The sequence below is a fragment of the Triticum urartu genome, chromosome 3A (genome assembly GCF_056163025.1).
Source record: "Triticum urartu cultivar PI428250 chromosome 3A, HENAU_Tu73, whole genome shotgun sequence".
In the NCBI taxonomy this organism is placed as follows: Eukaryota; Viridiplantae; Streptophyta; class Magnoliopsida; order Poales; family Poaceae; genus Triticum; species Triticum urartu.
The window spans coordinates 25,362,380-25,386,177 of NC_141875.1; the positions used below are offsets into that span (position 1 = coordinate 25,362,380).

Genomic DNA, 23,798 nt, shown 5'->3' on the forward strand with positions numbered 1-23,798 from the left:
ACGAAACGAAGCACGCACTCCGGCTGCTGGTCAGGTCCTCGGTTTTCTGGCCCAGCTCCTGAGCCTGGGAGTTGAAGACAGCAGCGCGGAGGTTATGGTATTCCTGGAAGATCAGACAGGATGCAAGAATAAGATAGCTGTCAGGACCTAGCAAGTTCCAAGCCGCCTGCTCGGCAGCCGACTCGGAACTCGGGGACTACACCCAGTGGGTGCGCTGACGCGCCCCCACGGAAGAAATCAAAAAAGCAAAACAACCAAGGTCAGAAGGCTCACCCGGATGACGGCCTGCATCGTGAGGAACTCCTGGGTATATCACTGCAACGAAGCGGCCTAGGCTTGAAGCCGGTTCCGGACCTCCTGGGCTGCCGTGTTCAGCTCGGCCGTCCCCCCGCTGGGCATCCACAAGAACGTACTGGCGCTGGCCGCCTCTAGGGCCTCCGCCGTCTGGCTGGCGCCCGCAGCTCAGTGCGACTCCGGCACGGAAGTAGCTCCCCCTGCGTGCCGGCGAAATGCCGGCTGCACCTCGAGGCTGGCCCCTGCCTCCGGCTCGCCCCCGGCCGGCTGCTCTGGCGCTGCGGCTGGTTGGCCGCTTTGGCCCGCTCCAGTCGGCGCCGTCCGCGGCGCCTCCTCCACGAAGACCACATGGTCCTCCCTCCTCTCCATCACCGGCGGGTCTTGGTCAACCTCCTCCGATGGGGGCACGGGGATGTCGGGGGCCACGGCGCGGAGGGGAACGACGAGCAGTGGAGGCTGGTTGTGCGAAGCCTCCGCCTCCGTCTCCGCGGCTGCCGCCTCCGCCCGGGTCATGGCCGCCGCGTCGGCCTGCTCCTGTGCCGCCTGGGCGGTCCTTCGCTCCGCCGCCTCCCGCTCCTCCCGCACCTCCAGTGCGTTCCGCTCCGTGGCCTCCATGAGGTCGGTGCGGGGATCCACGCGGCGGGAGCCTGAGGACCCCCCAGTCGGCCCGACTACGGAGCCGCCAGGACCTCGCTCGAGGGAAAACGGTGCCCTGCCCGGCGAGAAAAGAAAGGTTTAGAAGAGCCTCAATCGAAGAGGACAAAAAAATATACAAGACGTTTGATGACTTACGCCGAGATCGCGTGCGGCTGTTTCACCGCCTTGCGGTAGCGGGCTGCCATCACGGCCGCCTCATCCCGCTTGGTCGCCACCATGGAACCCTTGGATTTCTTCGGCCGGCTGCCGAAGAAGGTCGACGCGGCCCGGCGTTTCTGCGCGCCGCCACGGCCCGCCGACGCGGCAGACAGGCCCGTGCCTTGATGATCAGGCGCCGGCTGGCGGTGCGGAGCGACTTCGACCTCGTCATCGTCCGCCCAGTCCTCGAGGCCGGCCCCGAGCCCCACGCCTCCTGCCTCATCGCCTTCCCCCACGATGGCGTCTTCCATGGCGGCCGCTCCCAGGTCCGGATCATCGACGTCGTCCACCGTGCGGTCGGGGAGGAGCTGGCGCTCTACCCCTGCGGTCCCAGCCGTCGGCGGAAGAAGAGGGTTCTGCTAAGGGCAAACCAATTGATCAGAAGTCGGCCATCATGAGGCCGGCTACAAAAAATAAGAAAAGAAGAAAAACTTACGGCAGGCGGAGGGTTGGCGCGAGAATACGGCCCCTTGCCGTATCGCCAATCCTCGGCGAGCTTGCAGTTGGAGATGTAGTTCACCGTGTAAGACACCTCGGCATGAGGCATCTCGCTGGTGCTCAGCCGGCACGGGTCGAAGCGGCCGCTCATCTAGCAAATCATGTGAGGCTGGCCTTGGAGCGGAAGTACTCGGCGCTCCATGAAGGCAGCCACCAGGTCGGCTCCGGTCAGGCCCTCCGACTGGATCATCACCCGGATTCGGGAGACGGCTGCGTTCCCGGCCTGAGACAACGACCTAGCCCGGTAGCTCCACGAGGGTTGCCTCCCAACCGGCGGGCCGGCTACGTAAGCCGGCAGGTTGACGAAGTCGCCTTGCTGGGCGGCGTTCTTCACGTAAAAATAGGACTTCTGCCAGAGCTTCACCGACTGGATCAGCGGGATGGGCGGGAACGGATTTTTCTCGCCCGTCCGCCTCATGGCAATGAAGGCTCCGCAGGGGGCGGGCACGCCCACGACTACGGTGCCGAGCTTGCTCTGGAAGAATTCTCCCCAGAGCTCGAGAGTGGGGAGAACCCCAAGAAAGCCCTCGCACAAGGTGACGAAAGCCGACAGCAGTATCACCGCGTTGGGCGTGAGGTGATGCGGCTGGAGGTGGTAAAATTCAAGAAAAGCACGAAGGAATCCGCTCGCCAGGAGGCCGAAGCCGCGCAGGCAGTGCGAGCGGAAGATTACCCGCTCGCCCTCCTCCGGTGCCGGCAAAATCTCCCTCGCCAGCGCACGACGAACCTGCATGTAGTTCTCGCCCGGCAAACGCCGCGTCCGGCGGAGGAACTCAACGTGGTCCTCGTGGACGTTGGAGCCATCCCACGAGCTCGACAACGCCATGGGAACGACGCGGCGAGGAACAAGACGATACGACGACGGAGACGCGCACGACCCCGCTACAGCGGGACCAAAGGAACCGAGAGGTCCGATGGCGGAGCGGCGCGGCAATGGGTCGCTACGGCGGCGAAGGGAAGAAGAAGGAAGGTGAGAAGGGGCGGAGCGAGGGAGAGCGTGCGAGCCTCTACCGCTCCCCCTCCTCCCCCTACTTATCGACCCGCGCGGCGGAGCCGAGGAGGCGTGGTGTGGGGGAACGTGGGATCAACTGCACCCACTCCCCCACGTCCCGCGATTATTGCGCCCTGATGGCGTAATAAAACTGCCGCGGGAAGGCGAGCGGTCCGTTGTGGGCCACAGAAGATCCGTGCTCGGGCCGAGGCCTAGGAGTGGCGGGCCCGGGCCTGCGGCGGCGTCCCATCGCGCGCGTGCGTTGGCAGGTTTTCATTGCCACGTGGCCCGTGGGATGGCGCGCGGTCAGCTCGCAAGCCGACCCACGTTCCCGCCTGCAAGAAACGGAGCTTTCCAAAGACGGCGCGCATAAGCAAAGCGGTTCCTCAGGATAGGAAGCTGACCAAGCTTCTCGTCCCTTTGTCAGCCTTGAAGCTCGATCAGCTTCGGGGACTACTGTCGGAGTAAATAACCACAGGTAGCCTAGCCGGCCCCCCTGGCCCTTCTGAAAAAATTACGAGCCGATCCGGCCCTCAAGAATCCAAGACGTGGGGCCGCCGTCCCCTTGCCGGCTGTCTCCTAGGCCGACTATCGGAAGGCGGTCTGGCTTTAGTCCTCATGAAGAAAGCCGCGGGAGGGCCGGCTCCAAGAAGCCGGCCACGAGAAGGCCGACTCTAAGAGGCCGGCTCCCACAAAGCGGTCAAGATCGTACCCTCGAAGTCTGCATCCACATAACGGCGATGTGGTGGGGCGTGGCTACAGTAAAGCCTGCCACCTCCGAATCGCAGAGCACACCTGGCATAGTGCGTCGTACGGGGTGGCCATGACCCGTCCGGCGCGGCATTGTTGCCATATTGACCCTGATGCCACCCACGATGGGCTGTCAGCGCGGCCCACGGGCGGTGGGCCCCTTCAGGTAGAGAGACACCCGAAGGCGGCCAGGCCTCCCCCAGTCGGCCCAAGACAGGGCCGACTCCCCGCAACCGGCTTGCCTCCTCCCTCGAAGGAGACGCCCCATTAAGGAGACAAGACGCGGTGAGGCTACAGCGATCGCACGCCGGGCGGCGGCACTGTAGCCACACCCACCTCGGCGAAGCCCTCGTCACCAGGTTGAGGCAACAGTAACCAGCCACCGACAAGGCCCTGGACAATGGGGCCTGCCTGTCGACCAAGGAGCCGGCAGCCGGCGAGACCCAGCAGCCGGTGGGCCCCAGCAGCCGGTGCAGAAGCCGGCGAGCGTAGACACAGACGGCTGGGGCCCACGCCCAGCCAGATTATCATTGTACCCCCGGGGGGTGGGCCTATATAAACCCCCCGAAGCACCCATGCAAAGGGTGGATGAGAGCTAGTTTTAGACGCCACATAGAGAGGAGAGGAGAGCAAGCCGTGCCCTTCTTCTTCCTCTCGCCAAACAGCTCAAGGAGCATCTTGTAGCCACTCGTTCATCTAGTGATCATACGGAGACCCCGCAGAGCAGCAGTAGGGGTGTTATCTCCTCGAAGAGCCCTGAAGCTGGGTAAGATTCGCCGGATGTCTTCGCCTCATCCCGCTTCCAGACACCGGCGACGTCTTACTGGCTCCCACAATGATAAGTCACCCGTTGGCATATGTCGCACCTACCACCCGACAACTCTTCAGGTCGTTGGTTTCCTCTTTCCAGGCCCCCGCTTTACTGCACTTGTTGCCGTCTCCAATCCACGATATGATGATCCCGCTCTTGTTGCTGCTCTTTGCTTCCTTCTTTCTCCGATTCACGCCGCCTGCCGGCGCGACCTGCTCATCCAAGAGATGTGGCGACCTGAACATCACCTACCCGTTCTGGCTGGAGGAGCCCGGCCGGCCGCCCTGCGGGTCCCCGTCGTTCCAGCTCAATTGCAATGGAAGCCAAGCGCTCCTCAGTCGCTCCAGCTTGCGGGGCTACCAGGTCGTTAGTGTCTTCACCGAGAACTCCTCCTTCATCGCCGTGGACAACAACCTCCCGCTAGATAACGGCTGCCCCAAGGGGTGGTTCAACATCTCATTAGATCTCGGGCTGAGTCCGTACGTCATCAGCAACAAGAACAGCGAGCTGCTCGTCCTCGACAAGTGCACGGAACAGCTGGTGACGCCGCCTGGATTCAACCGCACGCGTTGCGCCAATCAGTCCTTCTTCCGCCTTGGCGGGGAGTACGGCAGTCACCGTGAACCGGGCGTTGTCCCGCTGGCCTGCCGTCTCTCGGTCGTGCCGGTTCTTGGTTTTGCGGATGGCGACGATTACGTCTCCAGCATGAGGCAAGGGTTCCTGCTTGAATGGGCAGTTCCGTCAGATAATTGTGCCAAGTGCGAGGCAAGCGGCGGGCTGTGCAGGTATGCCAACGACGGCTCCGGGTTTTTCTGCAATTGCTCCGGCGACGTGTACCCTGAGAAGTGCGGTGAGTCCAGAAAATTAACTAGCTCTGCTCTCCAGTTATATCTTTAAATGTTTATTTACAATTTTACATGAAGCGCTCTTGCATAGTTCCAAAAAAACAAGATCAGAAAATTAACTCTGCGCACTGAATCTCATTGCTTCGTCAATTCTTACACCTTTGAACTTGCAAAGCAAACTAGTGTCAGGGAACTAATGCTCTCGCAACTCACGGTCAGAGGAGACGATGGTTTTGCGTCGCGTTCAACTGTGCGACTTTTCTCGTTTATTTTTCCTCTATTTATTGAGTACAGAAGGGAAACGGAGTGGCCGGTAGTTTCCTACCTCTACGCCACGACCCTGACAACTCGTGCCATCCCACGAGTTCGCGTCGTGCTAAACCACCCGAGCTAAACGCATGGGCTAATGTGACGTGGTCACATCATCCTACAGGCCCATGCAGCCTACATGCAAGGCACGCACAAGTCGCGGGCTCTCGCCAAACAAACTGGGCTGAAAAACTAACTAGCTAACGTTTATTCTTAGCGACTAGATTAGCTAACAGATCACCCCCTAATCTTGTCGCCTCAGACATGCCGATCTTCCCCCTCAGCTCCAGGAACCGAATCCGTCCGAGTGCCTTCGTGAGAATGTCGGCAAGCTGGTTGGCGGTGTTGACGTAGTCGATGCTGATGCGCCCATCCTCCACGCACTCACGGATGAAGTGATAGCGCAAGTCAATGTGCTTGCTACGATCGTGGAAGACGGGATTCTTTGACAAGGAGATGGCCGACTTGTTGTCAACCAGTAGCTTCGGCTGTTTGATCTTCACGTTGAGCATCTCTCCAACCAGCCGAGCTAGCCAAATGCCCTGGCAGGCAGCAGTAGTGGCGGCCATGTACTCGGCCTCGCATGAGGAGATCGCCACCACACGCTGCTTCTGGGACTGCCAGCTTACGGGGCTGCCGCCGAGGAAAAAGAGCACTCCCGTCGTGCTTCTCCTGTTGTCGATGTCGCCGGCGTGATCCGCGTCGCTGTACCCCAACAGCTCTGGCGTGCCCTTCCCGCGGACGTAGGCACACCCGTAGTCGATCGTGCCGGCGATGTACTTCAGCAGCCTCTTCACTGCTGCGTAGTGATCAGATGCCGGCGCCTCCATGAAGCGGCTCAGATATCCGACGGCGAAGGAGATATCTGGCCTCGTGTGAACGAGGTAACGCAACCCTCCGATGATGCTGCGGTATAGGGTGCTGTCCACTGGCTTCTCCTTGCTGTCCCTGCTCAATTTCAGCCGTGCCTCCATCGGCACGTTGCCGGGGTTGCAGTCGTCCATCCGGGCGCGCTCCAGCAGCTTCTTGGCGTAGGCCGCCTGGCACAGCGTGATCCGATCACGCTCGTGGCGCACCTCGATGCCGAGGTAGTAGCTGAGCCGCCCGAGATCGCTCATACGAAAGAGCGACGTCATCTGGCGCTTGAAAGAGCTGATCTCCGACAGGTCCGAGCCGGTGATGATGAGGTCGTCGACGTACATGCCGACGAGCAGCAACTTGTTCTCCTCCCCACGCCGGTACACAGCGTGCTCGGACGGACATCGGTCAAAGCCCAGGGAGCGCAAGCTTTCGTCGAGTTTGGCGTTCCACGCCCTCGGTGCTTGACGAAGCCCGTACAATGCCTTCCGTAGGCGCAGCACCTTCTCCTCCTTGTCGGGCACGGCGTACCCCGGCGGCTGGACGACGTAGACCTCCTCGAGTAGGTCGCCGTTCAAGAAGGCGGACTTGACGTCCATGTGATGCACTGGCCAGGCGTGGTGCGCAGCGAGCGTGATCAAGATGCGCACAGAGTCCATTCGCGCCACCGGTGCGAACACGTCCTCGAAGTCCACTCCCTGAACTTGGACGTATCCCTTCGCCACCAGCCTCGCCTTGCGCTTTACCACCGCGCCATGGCCGTCCTTCTTGAGCTTGTAAACCCACTTGAGGCCTATAGCGTGGTGTCCAAGCGGGAGCTCCGTGAGTTCCCACGTGTGGTTGTCGACGATGCTTTGCAGCTCCTCGTCCATGGCGCTCCGCCACCCTGGTTCCTTCTCCGCATCAAGGTACGAGGCTGGCTCCTCCCCTGCAAACAGGCAGAGAGGACTGTACACCGTCTCGACCTCCTCCGTGGTCTCCCATAGGTTCTCGAACGTGCGGTAGCGCCTTGGTGCCTCTGCTCCAGGGGCCGGCTCAGACGCACCCGTTGGCGGGGACGCGAACTCGACGCCGGACGCCGCTGAGATCGGCGTCATGAGCTCATGTGTCGTGGGAGTAGTAGGGGAGACCCCTCTGGCGTCGGGCGTGGGAGTGGCCGGAGAAGCCTCTCTGGGATCGGGCACGGGAGTGGAAGGAGCCGGCGAAGTTGTCGCCGATGCGTCATCTTGGGCGTCGCGGGGGTCGGCCGACAGGACGTGCTCGAGCTCGACCGTGAAGGTGTCCAGCGCCGGTGCCTGATCTTCTCCACCGGCCTCAGCACGCCAGTCCCAGGAACCATCTTCGTCGAAGACGACGTCCCTGGAGACATGTACACGGTTCGTCGAGGGATGAAGCACACGGTACGCCGTCGAGCTAGGCTCGTATCCTAGGAACACCATGGGCACGCTCCTGTCATCAAGTTTCTTCAGGTTTGGCTTCGTTACCTTGACGTGTGCGATGCAGCCAAAGGTGCGCAGATGCTGAACGCTTGGACGACGCCCACACCACGCCTCGTGTGGTGTCATCTTCTCAACGCTCTTCGTCGTGGATCTGTTGAGGAGATATACGGCTGTCGTTACGGCCTCGCCCCAGAAGCGTCCCGGCATGCCCTTGGCCTTCAGTAGACTGCGCGCCATGCCGACGATCGTTTGGTTGCGCCTCTCTACCACGCCGTTTTGCTGGGGCGTGTAGGGCACGGTGAGCTGCCGTCGCACTCCCTGATCGGCGAAGTACTCGCCGAGGCTGTGGGAGGTAAATTCACCCCCTCGATCTGTGCGCAGCACCTTGAGCTTGTGGCCGGACTCGAGCTCCGTCATGGCCTGGAACCGCTTCAGCGCTGCCGACGCCTCGTCCTTGGCGGTGAGCAGCACGAGCCACATATGCCTGCTGTGGTCATCGACCAGCAGGAGGAAGTACCTCTTCCCACCCGGCGTTGGCGAACTAATTGGCCCACACAGATCGGCGTGGACCATCTCCAGTGGTGTCGCGGCTCGGTTGAGAGCCCTGTCGGGGAAGGGTGCGCGTCGGTGCTTGCCGGCGAGGCAGGCCTCGCACACCCGATCAGCCTCGTCGACGAGTGGTAGGCCATGCACCATGCCGTCCCGGGCAAGTTGACGTAGTGCCCGGAAGTTGACATGGCCGTAGCGCGCGTGCCAGCACCACGCGTCCTCGCCGCCGTGTACGCCGAGGCACACCGGCCGCGCCGGAGTGAGCTGAAGGATGTAGAGCCGTCCCGCGTTGCGTTGTACGCGGGCGAGCAGGCGCCCTCCCGGTTCGCGAAGTTGGAGTACGCCGTGATGGATCGTGGTCTCGTACGCGATCTCATCTAACTGTCCGATGCTGACTATGTTGCTGCACAAACGGGGTATAAAATACACCTCGGACAACACAAGATGCTCACCATTTTGACACTGGAACACGATTGTCCCCTTGCCCTCGATATGGACTGCTGATCCATCGCCGAGCTTGACCGTCCCGCGCACGCCGGTGTCCAGCTCGAAGAAGATGTCCCGCCGCCCGGACATGTGGTTACTGGCTCCGGTGTCCAGATACCACGCCATGTCGCAGCGCTCGCCTTCTGCCGCCGCCCGCGCCTGGGAGTGCTCCTCGTTCAAGAGCACGTGCTCACCAGCGCCGCCGGCGGTCACCACGATCTCGTGCGCGCTCGCAAGGAGGAGTGCTGACTCATGCGTTTCCTCCTGAGCCAGATTCACCTGCTCCTTGCGTTCGTGCCGTGGCTCGGTGCAGTCGCGAGAGAAGTGCCCGTTCTTGTTGCAGTTGTAGCACTTCACCTTGCTCATGTCACGGCCGCCGCCGCCGCGGCCGCCGGACCCGCCGGCGTTGTTGCCGCCGTCCTGCGGCAGGCGGGAGTCATTCCTCTTCTTCTGGTTCTTGCCCCGGCGGTTGTTCTGCCCGCCGTTGCCGTTGCCGCCACCGGAACCCTGCCCGGTCTCGCGTCCTTGACGACGCGCCTCCCACTGGCGTTCGGTGAGAAGCAGCTCCCCGCCGGCCTGGCTCGGCGTGGCCACCCCGCAGCGCTCCTCGGCCGTGCGCAGCCGCCCGATTAGCTCCTCGACCGAGATCGTCCTTAGGTCGAGCAGCGTCTCGATTGCCACTGCGATCTGTGCGTAGCGAGAAGGGACAACCCGCAGGAGTTTCTGAACAACTCGTACCTCTTCCACGTTGTCGCCGAGGGTGCGCAGCTGGTTGACGAGGCTCGTGATCCGCATCCCGAAGGCGTCGAGGGACTCGCCGTCGCGGAAAGCGATTTGCTCGAACTCTGTGCGCAGCCGTTGTGCGGTCGCCTCGCGCACACGGTGCACTCCCATGCGCATGACCTTGATGGTGTCCCAGGCCTCCTTCGCCGTCGCCTTGACGACGAGGACGCCGAGCATCTCCGGTGGGACAGCTCGGAAGAGGACGCCGAGTGCCGACTTGTAGTCACGCACATGTTGTGCGTTGCCCTCGATCGCGTCCCAGAGCCCCCAAGACTCCAGGTGCACCTTCATCACGAGAGACCACTCAATGTAGTTCGTGGACGTGAGCGTCGGGAACGTGGTGCCCGCGCTTGGCACGAGCGGCGCGCGCTCCGTGGCCGCCGCCTGGTGGATCACCACCTGCCGCTCCCTCCTCACGCGGCTCCGTCCGCGGCTGCGCTCCCGCGGTGGAGTGCGCGAACGGCTCCCACCACCGCCACCGTTGCGAGGTGCCGCCGCCGTCTGGTCCGGCTGAACTCCGGTGTCAGCCATGGCGTCAGGATCGCCGGAAACTGGCTCTGATGCCAACTGTCAGGGAACTAATGCTCTCGCAACTCACGGTCAGAGGAGACGATGGTTTTGCGTCGCGTTCAACTGTGCGACTTTTCTCGTTTATTTTTCCTCTATTTATTGAGTACAGAAGGGAAACGGAGTGGCCGGTAGTTTCCTACCTCTACGCCACGACCCTGACAACTCGTGCCATCCCACGAGTTCGCGTCGTGCTAAACCACCCGAGCTAAACGCATGGGCTAATGTGACGTGGTCACATCATGCTACAGGCCCATGCAGCCTACATGCAAGGCACGCACAAGTCGCGGGCTCTCGCCAAACAAACTGGGCTGAAAAACTAACTAGCTAACGTTTATTCTTAGCGACTAGATTAGCTAACAACTAGGTTATTCACACGTAAAAATTGAAGTGCCGAAACAATGGTATTCGGAGAGTAACATCACATCGCACCTATCCTTTCCAAAAGTCATTCTTCACCCAGAAGTACTCAAGTCCTCCGGCCCCAGTCTTCCGTCGAATCGCTATCTATTTGCCTCAAAACTCACAATCCCGTTAAACTCACAAAATTGCATAACATGTTGCTAGCTGAAAAACTTTTTTTTTGTATTGTGTAGCTGAAAAAACTGAAGTATCATCTATTACACCAGAAACGAGCAGTGCTCCACTTGCTTCAAAAAATATATGGGACTGTACTGACACTGATAACGCTTGGCGCCTCCGATACTGTTGTAATTGGGCACAAGGAGGCAAGTAGAAAAAATTCTCGGAATTCTAACCCTGAGATTCAAATATGTTTTATAGAAAGAATTCTAAGGACTAAATCCCTGCAAAATTCGTTGTAAATCGTTGAATAAAAAATACCCTATTCATTTCATGGATTTGCTACTTCAAAGTTAGCTGTGAAATTACTTTTCCTACCATGGCCAAGTTGCACAACAAAATGGCTAACTTTTTTACAGTCAAAAGGGCGTGATGTCTACATGTAGAAATGTGCAACTGAAGGTGAGATTTTTTTTTGTGTTGTGCGTTTAAAGTGTGAAGGTTGTACTACCAATATTAGAATCTAGCTAGGTAGCACACACGACCATAAAGCAGCCGGAACCGAAATAATCAGGCCAATCATCCTGGTCGCAGCGACATCATTGGCTTGCGGAAGTCATCGCCATGTACCCCGTCAAAGTCGGCACACTGAAATTTCAGAAGCCATGGCTTACCAGTCCAAGAGGCCAACTGGGGAACTTCGTGGAAGATGATCGCTTGGTCAAATTTCCGGTTAAATAATCCGGCTAATAGTGGTACCCCGCTCACTTGCCGTCGGTGATACAGGTGTTTAGGTGCTACCATGATACGGGATTTCGCGAGCCGTTGGATCCAAGATCTAAGGTTGACAGCCACATTCTTGGACGTGTACGTAAATATCAGATTTTTGGATGGTTTTGTTGCAAAGTTGCAGGAGTTGCGCCCTTGACCATTGGATCTCAGATCCAACGGTTCACAGGAGCTTGTATCATGGGAGCATTTAAGCTCCCATATCACCTGATACTCACTCTGTCGTCCACATATATTTTATGTTTGGTCCCCTAAAAAAAAAACACCACAATATTATCTCTTACGTGTAGTCTCTACCTTCCCATAGCCCACGACCACGGTATTATATATCTCTTCGTGGAGCTTTGCTACACGCATAGAGACATGGCAACTGACTATTACGGGGAAGCTGAGCTGGAATCATTTAATTGGAAGAAATCAAGATGGGGGAGCCACACTCCCTGAAAATCAAGGGGTGGAGATTAGTTAACGAAGAGAAGCCCCGTAATAGTCCGTAAAGGTTCGTTGATATAGAATTTTCGCTCTTCATGGTGGGCTGGTGGCTGCCGCTGATGCTAGTGATGGCCGAGGAGCATTAGAGTGGAGACTGCTCAGCCCAGAACTTTCCTATCCTATGATTTTTTTTGTCCTATGAATCAAAGGATGCATTAGAGTGGAGATGAGCAATGCATGCAATTGGAGGCGTGCAGGGTGCGGAAGGCAGACTGGGTTAGGAAACTTGGCCATGATTGTGTGCGGTCGGATGCAACGGCGTAGACGGGTCCGTCGTGGAGAAAATGTGCTAGGAGAAAACCGGTGGCATTGCATGCCACACTAACCTGACAATCAGGACCCACAAGACATAACGGTCACAAAATTTTAAAATGGAAAAAATATGGCAACAGTTTTGATTGATGAGGTATAATGGATGAAACTGTGCTAGTGGGGTACCTGGTGTCAAAACTGCCAATTAGGAGGTAAAATGCGATTTTTTAAACTAAGAACAGTAATGTTTTTATGTAACTAATGTAAAACAAACGAAAACACTAACACCCACACGTGTGGGCGTCTGGCAACTCGCCCACACGCATGAATGCTCGTCCAATCAATTCTGCACGAATCTTGGCGCGTTGTATCAGTTTTTATGGGCCACATAGGACTAAGCTGGTGTGTGGGCATTCATCCGGTCGCCCACACGTTCTTTTTCACCACACGGGGGCTGGTGTGTGACCGTTTAGCAATTCGCCCACACACCAGTTTTCACGCACGCGGAGGGGGCTGGTGTGTGGGCGTTTATCACTTCGCCCACACACTCGTCTCCTCGCCCACACCCAAAGCTGGCAGTTGCCATTTGTTTCTGCAGGGTACATGGCAACTGCCCTAGCTTTGCTTGTAAGAAGATGGCAACTCTTTTTTACCCGAGTTGTCATGTGTTTTTGCATGGTACATGGCAACTGCCCTAGCGTGCACGTAAGCAGATGGCAACTCTTTCCCTTTATATGGCAACTGCCCTAGCGTGCTTGTGAGCACATGGCAACTCTCTCTTTTAACCGAACATGTTTTTTTGCCATGCCTTTTTGTAGTGCTACATGGCAACTGCCTAGTGTTAGTGGGTGGGTCCTAAAGTTTTGAAATCATGACAACTGCAGTAGACCAGACCATACATGGCAACTGCAGTTGAGCAACCATGGCAACTGTAGTTGTCCGACATGGCAACCGAAGTTCAACGACATGGCAACTGTAGTTAAACGAACATGGACGAGGGTCTGGACCATGGCAACTGCGGGACGCGTGCTGACTATCACGCGGGGCGTGCGGGACCACGAGGTACGAGGCCTGACGTACGGGGCGTGTGGGCGTTATCTATTTCGCCCACACGCACGCGTGTGAGAGGGATCGGGAGGAAAAAAAAGAGGTGTGTGGGCATTACTTGTTTTGCCCACACGTAGGTGTGTGGGCTGTTCCACTTATACAGCACACAAAATGTATGGGCAGACCTCCTAACACTCATACGTGTGGCACTTATCGGCGTCCAAAACAAAATGTGTACAAAGAAAGAGAAAAATAAACAACGAGCCTTATCCAAGTCCTGTTCCCGGCAACATGATACGACTAGAAGAATATGTCAAGGCTATAAATTGGTTCCAATTCACGTGTATATTATTGTCGAACTGAAGGTCAGACCGCTTTTTTTTATCAGATATTGTTTCCTGCCAAGTGTGAAAGGTTGTACAAAAATTAGAATCTACTCCTTCTGTAAATTTTTATAAGACGTTTTAGGTTACAACTGGTAGTATTATTGTAGATACTAGCGGACAAAAGCATGAAGTAGCAGATACCGAAAGAACAAGACTAAGCATCCTGATTCCAGTCACATCAGGGGCTCACGGTGGTCATGGCTTACCCCGTCAAAGGGGGTTACCCTGATATTTTAAGACATCATGGCTTACCAGTTCAAGGGGTCACACCGTTCAAGGGGTCACACCATGAATTTGTGGACGATGATCGTTTTTGCTTAGACCACGGTATTCTCGCATACGTGTAGTCTATGTCCGGATAACCCATGACCACCGATCCAGCCCCCCTTTGTTGTTCACTTTAATCTTCCCAAGTCTTCCACTCCTATGGTCCCGTGTCGCTGGTTCTTCTGGGCCCTGTGGCTACTACTGATGCACGCAGTCGCGGCGGCTGAGGAACAGGTGGAAGCAGGCTGCTCGGCCTTGGCCAAGAGTTGTGGCAACCTCACCATCTCCCACCCATTCTGGCTCGACGACTGGGAGACGGGAAGATCATGTGGCTCCTCGGGCTTCGAGGTCACTTGCTTTAACAACAGCAGTTCAGTTCTACTGAGCTCTGAACCCATCGGCTTCGGCTTTGCATGTTGAAATATACTGCCCACCTTCCTCCATCAGTTTGGATTTTTGAATGAGTTGGCTGGTGTATAAATTCAATATGGTATCCGAGCCAAGAGGTCTTGAGTTCAACACTCTGCCAACGCAGTATTAAATAAAACGATTCTGTGGCCTACATCGATCCCACGTCTAAGGACTAAAATAGCCTAGACGTGAGGGGGAGTGTTGAAATATACTGCCCATCTTCCTCCATCAGTTCGGACTTTTGAATGAGTTGGCTGGTGCATAAATTCAATATTGCAATCATCAACATCTCTTACGAGGAAGAAAGGTTACACCTCGTTGATCTAGGCAAGTTGAAATTGTTGAGTGCCTCCAACAGGTGTGAATCCTCAATCTGGAACACCTCCGTCAAGCTGGGTCCCCAGTTTAGGATCGCCCCCGTCAACCTGCGCTTCATCTTGTACAATTGCACAGAGAAGGTCGCCATGGCACATGAAGACAGAGACCTAGTTCAGACAAGCATCAGGTGCGGGAGAGAGCAAGGTATTTGTCCGCGCACGTGGCCGTTATAATGAGATGAGTGACTACAGTGACTATGCCTTGGAGGGCTGCGATGCTACTGTCATCCCGGTGTTGGGTTCTTCGTCGGGCGAGGTGAATGCAAACGACTATGAGCGGCTCATTAACGATGGCTTCCTCTTGACATGGGATGAGCCTCCTGCCCTTGCTGGAAAGCTCACCCGTCAAATAATCTTTTAACAAGTTCATAGCTAAGCTCGAACGTGCAGTGCCTTTGTTTGGATTTCCCTTGTGGAACCAAGCAACCAATCATGTCACTCACTTATTACTCGTAGCTCAACCACGAGTAATTACTGAAACTCATGGTTTGCAATACAAACAATTTATAAAGTTATCATGGGATGCTGAGAGAGAAATACAGAACAGGAACGTACCATGGCAGCGCTCTTTCCTAAATATAAGTCTTTTTAGAGATTTCAAAATTAGTGAATCTGCAATCTAAACTACGTCCATATACATCCCTGTGTAATCCATATTGAAATATCTAAAACTTATATTTAGAATCGGAGGGAGTATTTGTCTTTGCTCACATCGTCCGCACAATTCATCACCAGACACCAGATCTCCTACCGTTCCGATGTGCCCAACCAGCTTGCCGTCGGTGCTGTTCCGAATTTCCTACATCCAAATTCACAAGATTAGACTACACACTGCTAGTTGGAACGAAGTACACCTAATTGACCCAAGACTTGCAATGTTCCACTTGCTTCAAAAAATGGATGGGACTCTACCGACAGTGAGAACGCACCATGCTTCCAGTCAATGTGCCCAGATCGGCATCTTCTACGGCAATAGCTCCTTAATCTAAACATAAAAATAGATTAACCTCAAAACACGTTCGCGATCAAGCAGTGCACCTACTAAATACTATGGATCAAGACATTTGGATCTTGGCTCTTCTCTAGCTAGTGGGAATAGAAAAGTAAATGTGCCCACAGAACCAGTCAAAGTCGTTGGCGAATCTCCTCAAAAGAAGTCGTTGGCTAACACCATTCATATTATCTTCTCCGTTATGTTTGTCCTTCAATCTCTTGAGCTAGAGCCATCCTTCCCCATTACCAAAGTCAGTCTCCTCAATCAAACTGCTGGCATGTATCCAACCTCACTGCTCTTCATCTTGATGTCACTGTTCCTCTTCCATCAACGGGCACATGCCGAGTGTGAGCCGGTGGCGTGTGGCAACTTCACCATCAAGTACCCTTTCTGGCTTGGCGCGCCGAGCCGCTCTCCATTGGAGCCCTCCTGCGGCCACCCGGCCTTCGAGCTCTGGTGCAGCGGCAGCAACACCTCCGCTTCCATGCGTGGCTCCGCCATCCAGGTCCTCAGCATCGACTATGTCGCCAGCTCCTACGTCGCCTCCCACAGCAGATTCGCCGGGCGCGAGGACAGTGTGTGCCGCGCCGACTTCAACATGTCGTCCAGCCTAGCCCTCAGCCCGTTCAACATCAGCCCAAGCAACATGGCCCTGTGCCTTCTCTTCGACTGCAACGGGACGGAGCCGGGCAGGCGAGAGTACGCGAACGCCACCGCTAACTGCGGTGAAACCATCTTCGCCTACCTTGGCGGGAGGTACGACCGGGACAAGCCGCCGTCGATCCCCACTGGCAACTGCACGTACACGTACCTCCCGGTGCTTGGGACAGAGGCGGCGGTGTTGACGGCGGCCAACTACAGCAATCTCCTCAAGGCCGGGTTCCTGCTGGACTGGGCGGGCACCGGCGGCATCGGTGACTGCCCCGCCTGCGTCGCGAGCGGGGGCCAGTGCCGGTACAGGAACACGATCGGGGCGTTCGTCTGCCTCTGCCCTGACGGGAAGCTGCATGGCCCGACATGCGCCGGTAAGCCTCCAAATTAATTTGCACCATCATTCTACAATCTAAATTCCAGAACATGGAAATAAACTTGCGAAAATGCCATAGTGGTCTTCAATTATCAGTCGTACTGGTTCTGTGGAGCGTGGAGTGGGGTAGCACAGTTGGTCAAGCTTTAGTCCACGGGCAGCAGTCACATCGTGTCCTTCCTCATTTTCGTTCCGCTGGACGATTTGCTCTTTTGAAAACACTATCTGCTGCTGAATAATCAGTTAATCACCCAATGATTTACACAAGAATTTTGCTAACTTAAAATGATTGAAATCGCCTGACGCTGCCCTCGCGTCCCTAGTTTCAGACAAGCTGGAGCGTACTTCAAATCTTTATTTGAAATGAAAAACATTTAAATGATTAGTGAGATACTGATTCCCGAAAAGAAGGGAACTGACAGATGACATAGCTGTCACCGTCTTCATTGCTAGTGGCAAAATGGCACGATCCTTCTGATCTGTGCACTCCACACAAAATATTTGACTAATCAAGATTTTAAAGTCATTAGAAAGTAAAAGACAATGATACTTTGACCGTGGACTGGCGCAGCAACTGTTAGGCCTCGTGAGACGACTAATAATAACATAGGTTATGACTAGTGTTTTAAATAGCAGGGCCTTCAAATGAGCTATGGCGAGGCTATAGCCTGCTATAGCCGGCTATTTCGTAACTTTAGTGGGCTATGCCACATAGCGGCACCTGCTCAAACTTATAACCCCGCTATAGCTGGGCTATAGCTGGCTATTTAAAACTCTGGTTATGAGTGAAACAAGGCTTCCAATATCTGACCCATCTACGAGCAGTTTGCACAAGCAAGCAGATGGACCCGTTTCACGTCTCTGTAGCTGCCATGTTCTGCTCAGCCACGGTTCTGCTCACCATCCTCTCAGGCATCACCCTCGTTGTTCTCAACGTCCTGCAAGCCGGTGGCCTGCGGTGGCCTTTGCATTGAGTATCCCTTCTGGCTCAGTGGCACGCAACTGCCTGAGTGCGGCTGCCGGGCCTTCCAAGTCACCTGCGACGGCACCGGCAAGACCTCCTTCAAGAACTCTGGACGTACCAGATTCTGGAGATCTCCTACCCAGACAGCACCTTCCAGGTCACCAACCTCGATCTCGTCAACCGCACCTGTGATATTGAGCTCATAGTAAACGCCTCGTCCGACCTCGGCCTCGTCCCCTTCAGCGTCAACGCCGCCAACCAGCAGCTCTTCTTCCTCTCCAACTGCACCACCTTGCACATACAGCCGCCTCCGCCTACATGGGCGCCTTTGAACTGCACCGATAGGTCGCGAAACAACTGTTTCACATTGCTCGCCGACGGGTACAAGCCCGACGACAAATGGGCACCGGTGCTGGGAAACTGCACGGTGTCCATTATGCTGGTGGTGGGGTACCCAGGCGGCCGGGGCGGACTATCGGCGGCTGATCAAGGGCACATTTCTTCTTAATTACATGGCCGGCGACTGGATGGCTTGTGTGGACAGCAGTGGACTTTGCCTGATCAACACCACCTACGATATCTTCGAGTGCCACTGCTCCGAGGGCGTGTCCAACCTCATCATCTGCGATAATCAATTTATTACCCCCCAGTACTATCTCAAACGAGTTTTGACTCATTTACAACAGCCATGTCAGGTAGTTCAAACCCACTATTAAAAAATACAATCTAATTTAGTACTGCTACATAGACTTACCAATCGTCCGTAACTGTAGCAAAGCTGTAGACTTACTAGTGAGTTTCGTGTGACCCGGTCACTTAACCACTTTAGTCCATGAGGCATGGATATTAATGAGCAGGGTTTTATATTTCAGCCAAAATATTTGTGTTTAGAACTTAAGACTATTGTAAAATTCAATCCGAGGACAGTTCAATCCCAGGTTTAAAGGATGTTGAATTTTTTTACGTCTAAAGACTTCCAAAATTTGGTATTACATGTGTATTATTCATAAGTTTTATATGATTCAGTCACTTAACCAGTTTAGTCAGCAAGGTTTCGTTGGATAATTACTAGTCCTCAAGAACAAAGACTAGAATAATGATTATTTGTCTGCAATTTAATATAATATTCTATCCAATTTTGACATGGTCTGACAAAAAATTCCGTAAGTAATCACAGAATTTACGAAATTTCAGTCATTTCAGCAAGGAGCAAAATGTTTCTATATTTAGAATTTTAAATCCAATCAATTAACACACACTTTTGTCTTTGTCAAAATATTGGTAAGATTGACAAAATATCATTCTTCCGCACATTTGCGTTTTTCTTCTCCTTTCGCAAGTGATTATCTTTTTTCTGAACCGGGCTAATCCCCTTCCATTATAGAAATAACGGAAATACAGCTACGTCCAAGAGTACACAAACAGGGAATCAAAATATTGGCAGTTTACATTTCTAACCAAAATCTCTCTTGTTCCTCCTTCCTGTCCACGAATTGTCTGGTTTTAGTCGTACCGAGCTCACCACGATTAGATGTGGAGCCATCTTCCACGCATGTTACCTGTCCACTAGGGAAGTTAGTCTAGTTCATTGTTCAATATGCTTACAATTTCCCTCCCCTCCAAAATCCTCTGAATCAGGCAACAACATGCGCGCGGGGACATCCATATCATTTATTCTTTCTGGCTCTGTAGCACGTGCCTTCCCGAGTGTGGCTACCGTAGCTTCCAGTTCATGCACGACAGCACCGACAAGGCCTCCCTCTGGACGAGATCCTCATCATCTCCTACCCAGAAAACTCCATCCGTGTCACTAACCTCTAGCTCCAACAGAGTGTGTGACATCGAGCCCCACGTGGACACCTCCCCTAATCTTGGCCTCCGCATTAGGGCAATCAACCAGGAGCTCTTCTTCCTCTACAGCTGCGCCCTGCATGTGAGGCCGCCTCCGCTTACATGGGCACCCATGAACCACGCTATTGGATCCAACACCTGTTACTCAATAGGTAATTTGCATGGCTTGCTGGGGCATACAAAGCCTGATGACATTTGAAGGCCGGTGCAGGGAACTGTACATCATTGATGATGCCAGTGTTGGGGTACGAGGGGGCGGCTGATGAAGTTAGGTTTCTTCTTGAGTGCATGCCCCAGAGGCTGCAAGGTGGGCATAGAGAATTTTGCCAGATCAAAATCGCCTACGATATCTTCAGGTGCCACTGCTCCGGAGCGTGCCTTTGTCCATCATCTGCGGACGCGGTTCACATATATAATAGTGAGGGTGAGTTTTATCTAGAAAAGGATACACCGCTTTTGTTCTGTAGATTAAATAGTCTTCGATTTTGGCGCACTAAGTTGAGGGGGTTTACGAGAAAAATGAACACAACATGTGTGTATACCTTCTAGCTGGAAATGGTTTCCTTGTATCTCCTACTAGTATGGCTGGTGTTCTGTCCAGTTTACTCTGTTTTATAGTTAGGGGGGTATGATCGTTGTTTTGCGGTGTTTTGTAGCAGCATTTTAAGATCATATGTGTAAGTTGCAGTGTTGCTTGGAATCTGCAAAAGGTTTGGGTTGAGGTTGTAATACCTGATTGAACCTTTTGGGTCGATCACAAAACTATGTCTTATCAGTTTCATTGAGCAGATGAAATTGGGGGTAGAAGCTCCTTAATTATAAGAAAAAGCTTGCGTGTACCTGCTAATTACTACACTATGGATACTAAAATGCCTGACTAGTATAAACCGAACACTCTTCAGTCTTGCCAAACGGTGGTTCATGCTGCTGGTAAATAGGATATTTGCAGGAAAAAATGACAGAGCACGCATGTTGCTGCTAATTTCCATGTAGATTGAAATGTACCATCCAATGCAATGGCATTTAAATACGTACTTATGAATCAAAGTTTATTTGATTGCTCATATTGGCTACTAAACTACACAGGCCTAAAACTTTTTATTTCTCGAACCAGTATTTGATCGACATAGCTGCTCTATAAGGAAGTCAGATATATAGCACATGTTCTATTGTTCTTAATGATCAAAATACTGAAGATCCATATACATTCTTACTTTTGAAAAAAACAACCAATGTAGTAATGTTGGACAACATTGCTTTTACTCATAAATGTTATATATGTTATATTCCAGGTACCAAGGGGCCTAGCAAGACGATTATAATAATAGGTATGCTTAAACTTTCGCCATTTTCTCATATGCAATGATTTAAATATTAGTAGTTTGCTACAGTGATTTCTATGTTGAAATAGTACCTTAAAACAATAGTCATCTCTGTAACCATTGAGAATTGATTCTAGAACTAAAAATTGAAACAAGCAACTCTCACTTGATAAATTTAAACCATTGATGTGCTTGGAAATCAAATGACTGTATTGTAAGTCCTGGTTCACAAAAGGAAGTGACATTGATCAGCTTCCATCTCAGGTATGACATCAGTAGCTGCAACCTTGCTCCTTGCATGTCTTTATGTACTCATATGGCGTAGAAAGCGGAAAAGACTATGGTTTCTCCTTTGCAAGAAGACTAGCAGCAACACTGAAAAGAATTACGAGGCCATGATAGTATCGTATGGATCCCTAGCTCCAAAAAGATACATGTATTCAGAGGTAATGAAGATAACTTCTTCTCGCAACAATCAGCTTGGAAAAGGTGGTTATGGTGTCGTTTTCAAAGGAAGACTACACGATGATCGTCTGGTTGCTGTGAAATTCTTGCATGACTGCAAAGGAAATGGGGATGAGTTTGTGAATGAGGTTATGAGCATTGGCAGGACCTCTCATGTTAATATTGTTAGCTTATTTGGATTTTGTTTGGAGGGATCAAAACGAGCTCTTATATATGAGTACATGCCCAATGGTTCCTTGGATAAGTACATTTACTCAGAGAACCCCAAAGAAATTTTAGGATGGGAGAGGCTCTATGCGATAGCAGTGGGGATTGCTCGTGGCCTTGAATACTTGCACCATAGTTGTAATACACGTATTGTCCATTTCGATATCAAGCCCCAAAATATCCTTCTAGACAAAGATTTTAACCCAAAGATTGCTAATTTTGGTCTAGCTAAATTGTGTCATACAAAGGAGAGCAATCTTTCAATGACTGGAGCTAGAGGAACAATTGGGTTCATCGCTCCAGAAGTTCACTCTCGAACCTTCGGGGTGGTTTCAACAAGGTCAGATGTTTATAGTTATGGAATGATGCTTTTGGAAATGGTTGGAGGCAGGAGAAATGTAAAATCAACTGTTCCAAAATCCAGCGAAAAGTATTTTCCAGACTGGATTTATGACCACTTTGCGCAAGACGATGGATTACAAGCATGTGAAGTCACATCAGAAATGGAGGAAATCGCAAGAAAGATGACATTAATTGGATTGTGGTGCGTACAGATATTGCCTGCATATCGCCCTACCATTACCAAAGTTCTTGAAATGTTCGAGAGAAGCTCAGATGACATGGACATGCCACCGAAGCAAAACTTCTCTGGATTGCTGTAAGATATTTCTCCCATATATTTGTCCCTTTGTTTTTCTGTGCAATTATGACTATGCAATAACTTGACCTACATGCGTATCTCTCATTGCAGTGAAAGTTCAGCTCACAATATGGATGTACAGAGTTCAAGTTCTACCAGATCTGACTATCTGAGGAGATCAGCCTTGTGAATTCAAAAATCCTACAACAATCGCTAACTCTTTGAACAGATAGGCCGTGTGAATCAAAGAACCTACATTCATTTCAACACTGTGAGATGGTGGCCCTGTCGTAGAGTACATTCAGAAATTGAACAAGCACAGCAAAATTTGGCATTGTAGTACAACATATATAGTACATTTATGCATGACAAGAGTCAAGAGCACCCTCATGACAGCGTCCTAAGTTACAGAGAACAGAAGGAATGAAATGTATTCTGACAAGTTTTGTGTTCCAACTGCTAAAAGGCATCGAGGAAGACGGCTACCGAGGACTTCTGAACTGTAAATTTCCCCCAAAAACTGAATACACACGATTAGGCTCTAACTACAGCCCCTAAAATTTCAGAATCCGGATTCATATATCAGTCTAAACATTGTGATGTTATATGCCAATTCGTCGCAAGCAGAATAATCGTGGAAGTGGAAGCGGAAGGCGCATACTTACTTGGTCATCTCCGTAGATTGTATCGACTCAATCAAGCAGCGCCGTGCTATTCCTTGACGCGCGCACAACGCCACAACCTCGCCGGCGACCACAGCCCAATTCCCCGTGCGTATTACTCTCCCTTCGCTGGCGAGCCGAGGGTTTGCGCCGCTTCTCAAACAACATCGCTTCCACGGCCCCTCAGTCGCCGCCATAGCCGCCGCCAACGCCGAGCGGGTCCGTGGGGGTGGACCAGGCCAGCAGTTTGTCGGTGATCCACGTGTCAGAAGACGCCGCGGCAAGCCGCCTTGCTCTTCTCTGCGCGGGACACGACGGCACCACACGCCGCAGATGCGCTGACAAGGGGGTGGCGCGGGGAATAGTGGCGCATACCGGCCGGCCAACGGCGGCGCAACACCGATTGACGTCGGAGATTTTGGGCATAGGGTATAGGTTCCTGCAAGCCCGAACAAACTCATCGAAGGAAACGGGAAGTGATTTCCGATAGCGCGACATGGCGCGTATGGCCCAGGAAGCAACCGCGTGGCCCAGTTTGTTTTGGCAGCCCGATTTTGCCTTTTCCTCTATATGATTTTGAAGATCATTTTCCTCTCCAATTTGATCATTTTTCCTTTCAAAAAGAAAGGTTAAATCTCCAAAACTCTGGTTCGCGGATGCACAAATTCATGCCATTAAAAATGCAAGATAATCAAACAAGTCATGTGAACAACTAGAGTACTTGAGATGGATAACAATGGTAGAATCATGTCAAAAAAATGAAGAGCCTGTTCGGAGTACCTCCGCTCCACGACTCCGCTTCTGGAGCAGGCGGAGCCAACCGAAACACTGCAACTCCTTGGACTCAACAGAGTGGAGCGGAGCGACCTGTAGTTGGAAATCGTAGAGCGAGGAATGAGCTGCTCCGCAGATCCATAAAACAGAGGAGTTCATGAAATTTATGACATACTGCCGACGATAAGTGAAGCATACTGGTTCATTCGTGTCACTTCTCTCGTGCATGTCACCTTTTCAATCCTACCACCTCCCCTCATTATGGGCCACATGCCAAATTATTGGGCTTTCGGCCCATCTCATGAACCGGAGCG

General features: G+C 52.9%; 2 protein-coding genes and 1 pseudogene across 4 annotated transcripts; all 3 read left to right on the top strand.

The window, feature by feature from the left end:
* The first annotated feature begins 4,340 nt into the window (after positions 1–4,340).
* LOC147978062 (LEAF RUST 10 DISEASE-RESISTANCE LOCUS RECEPTOR-LIKE PROTEIN KINASE-like 1.2) lies at positions 4,341–5,096 on the top strand. The gene has a single exon (XM_087514629.1). It carries the CDS (start codon positions 4,341–4,343, stop codon positions 5,094–5,096), a length of 756 nt encoding a protein of 251 aa, XP_087370755.1.
* A 10,661-nt stretch (positions 5,097–15,757) lies between these two features.
* Positions 15,758–23,236, top strand: LOC147978063 (LEAF RUST 10 DISEASE-RESISTANCE LOCUS RECEPTOR-LIKE PROTEIN KINASE-like 2.1). 3 transcript variants are annotated; one of them, XM_087546114.1, is made up of 4 exons: positions 15,759–16,597; positions 20,707–20,742; positions 21,637–22,066; positions 22,160–23,236. In XM_087546114.1, the coding sequence occupies exons 1-4, from the start codon at positions 15,772–15,774 to the stop codon at positions 22,236–22,238; spliced, it is 1,371 nt and encodes a 456-aa protein (XP_087402240.1). In that variant the 5' UTR covers positions 15,759–15,771; the 3' UTR covers positions 22,239–23,236. The 3 variants fall into 3 exon arrangements, with proteins under 3 accessions (XP_087402239.1, XP_087402240.1, XP_087402238.1); XM_087546112.1 differs by having other exon boundaries at positions 20,989–22,066; positions 22,160–23,234; XM_087546113.1 differs by lacking the exon at positions 22,160–23,236 and having other exon boundaries at positions 15,758–16,597; positions 20,989–22,070.
* On the top strand, positions 16,615–19,360 carry LOC147978064 (LEAF RUST 10 DISEASE-RESISTANCE LOCUS RECEPTOR-LIKE PROTEIN KINASE-like 1.2; annotated as a pseudogene).
* Positions 23,237–23,798: the final 562 nt, after the last annotated feature.

Bases quoted from the DNA above. Each gene is read 5' to 3' on its own strand.
- LOC147978062 (XM_087514629.1), top strand. From the start codon at position 4,341: ATGATGATCCCGCTCTTGTTGCTGCTCTTTGCTTCCTTCTTTCTCCGA.
- LOC147978063 (XM_087546112.1), top strand. From the start codon at position 15,772: ATGTTTGTCCTTCAATCTCTTGAGCTAGAGCCATCCTTCCCCATTACC. The intron at 16,598-20,706 runs GTAAGCCTCCAA...GTTATATTCCAG, and splicing joins GCATGGCCCGACATGCGCCG to GTACCAAGGGGCCTAGCAAG. The intron at 22,067-22,159 runs GTAAGATATTTC...CTCTCATTGCAG, and splicing joins CAAAACTTCTCTGGATTGCT to TGAAAGTTCAGCTCACAATA.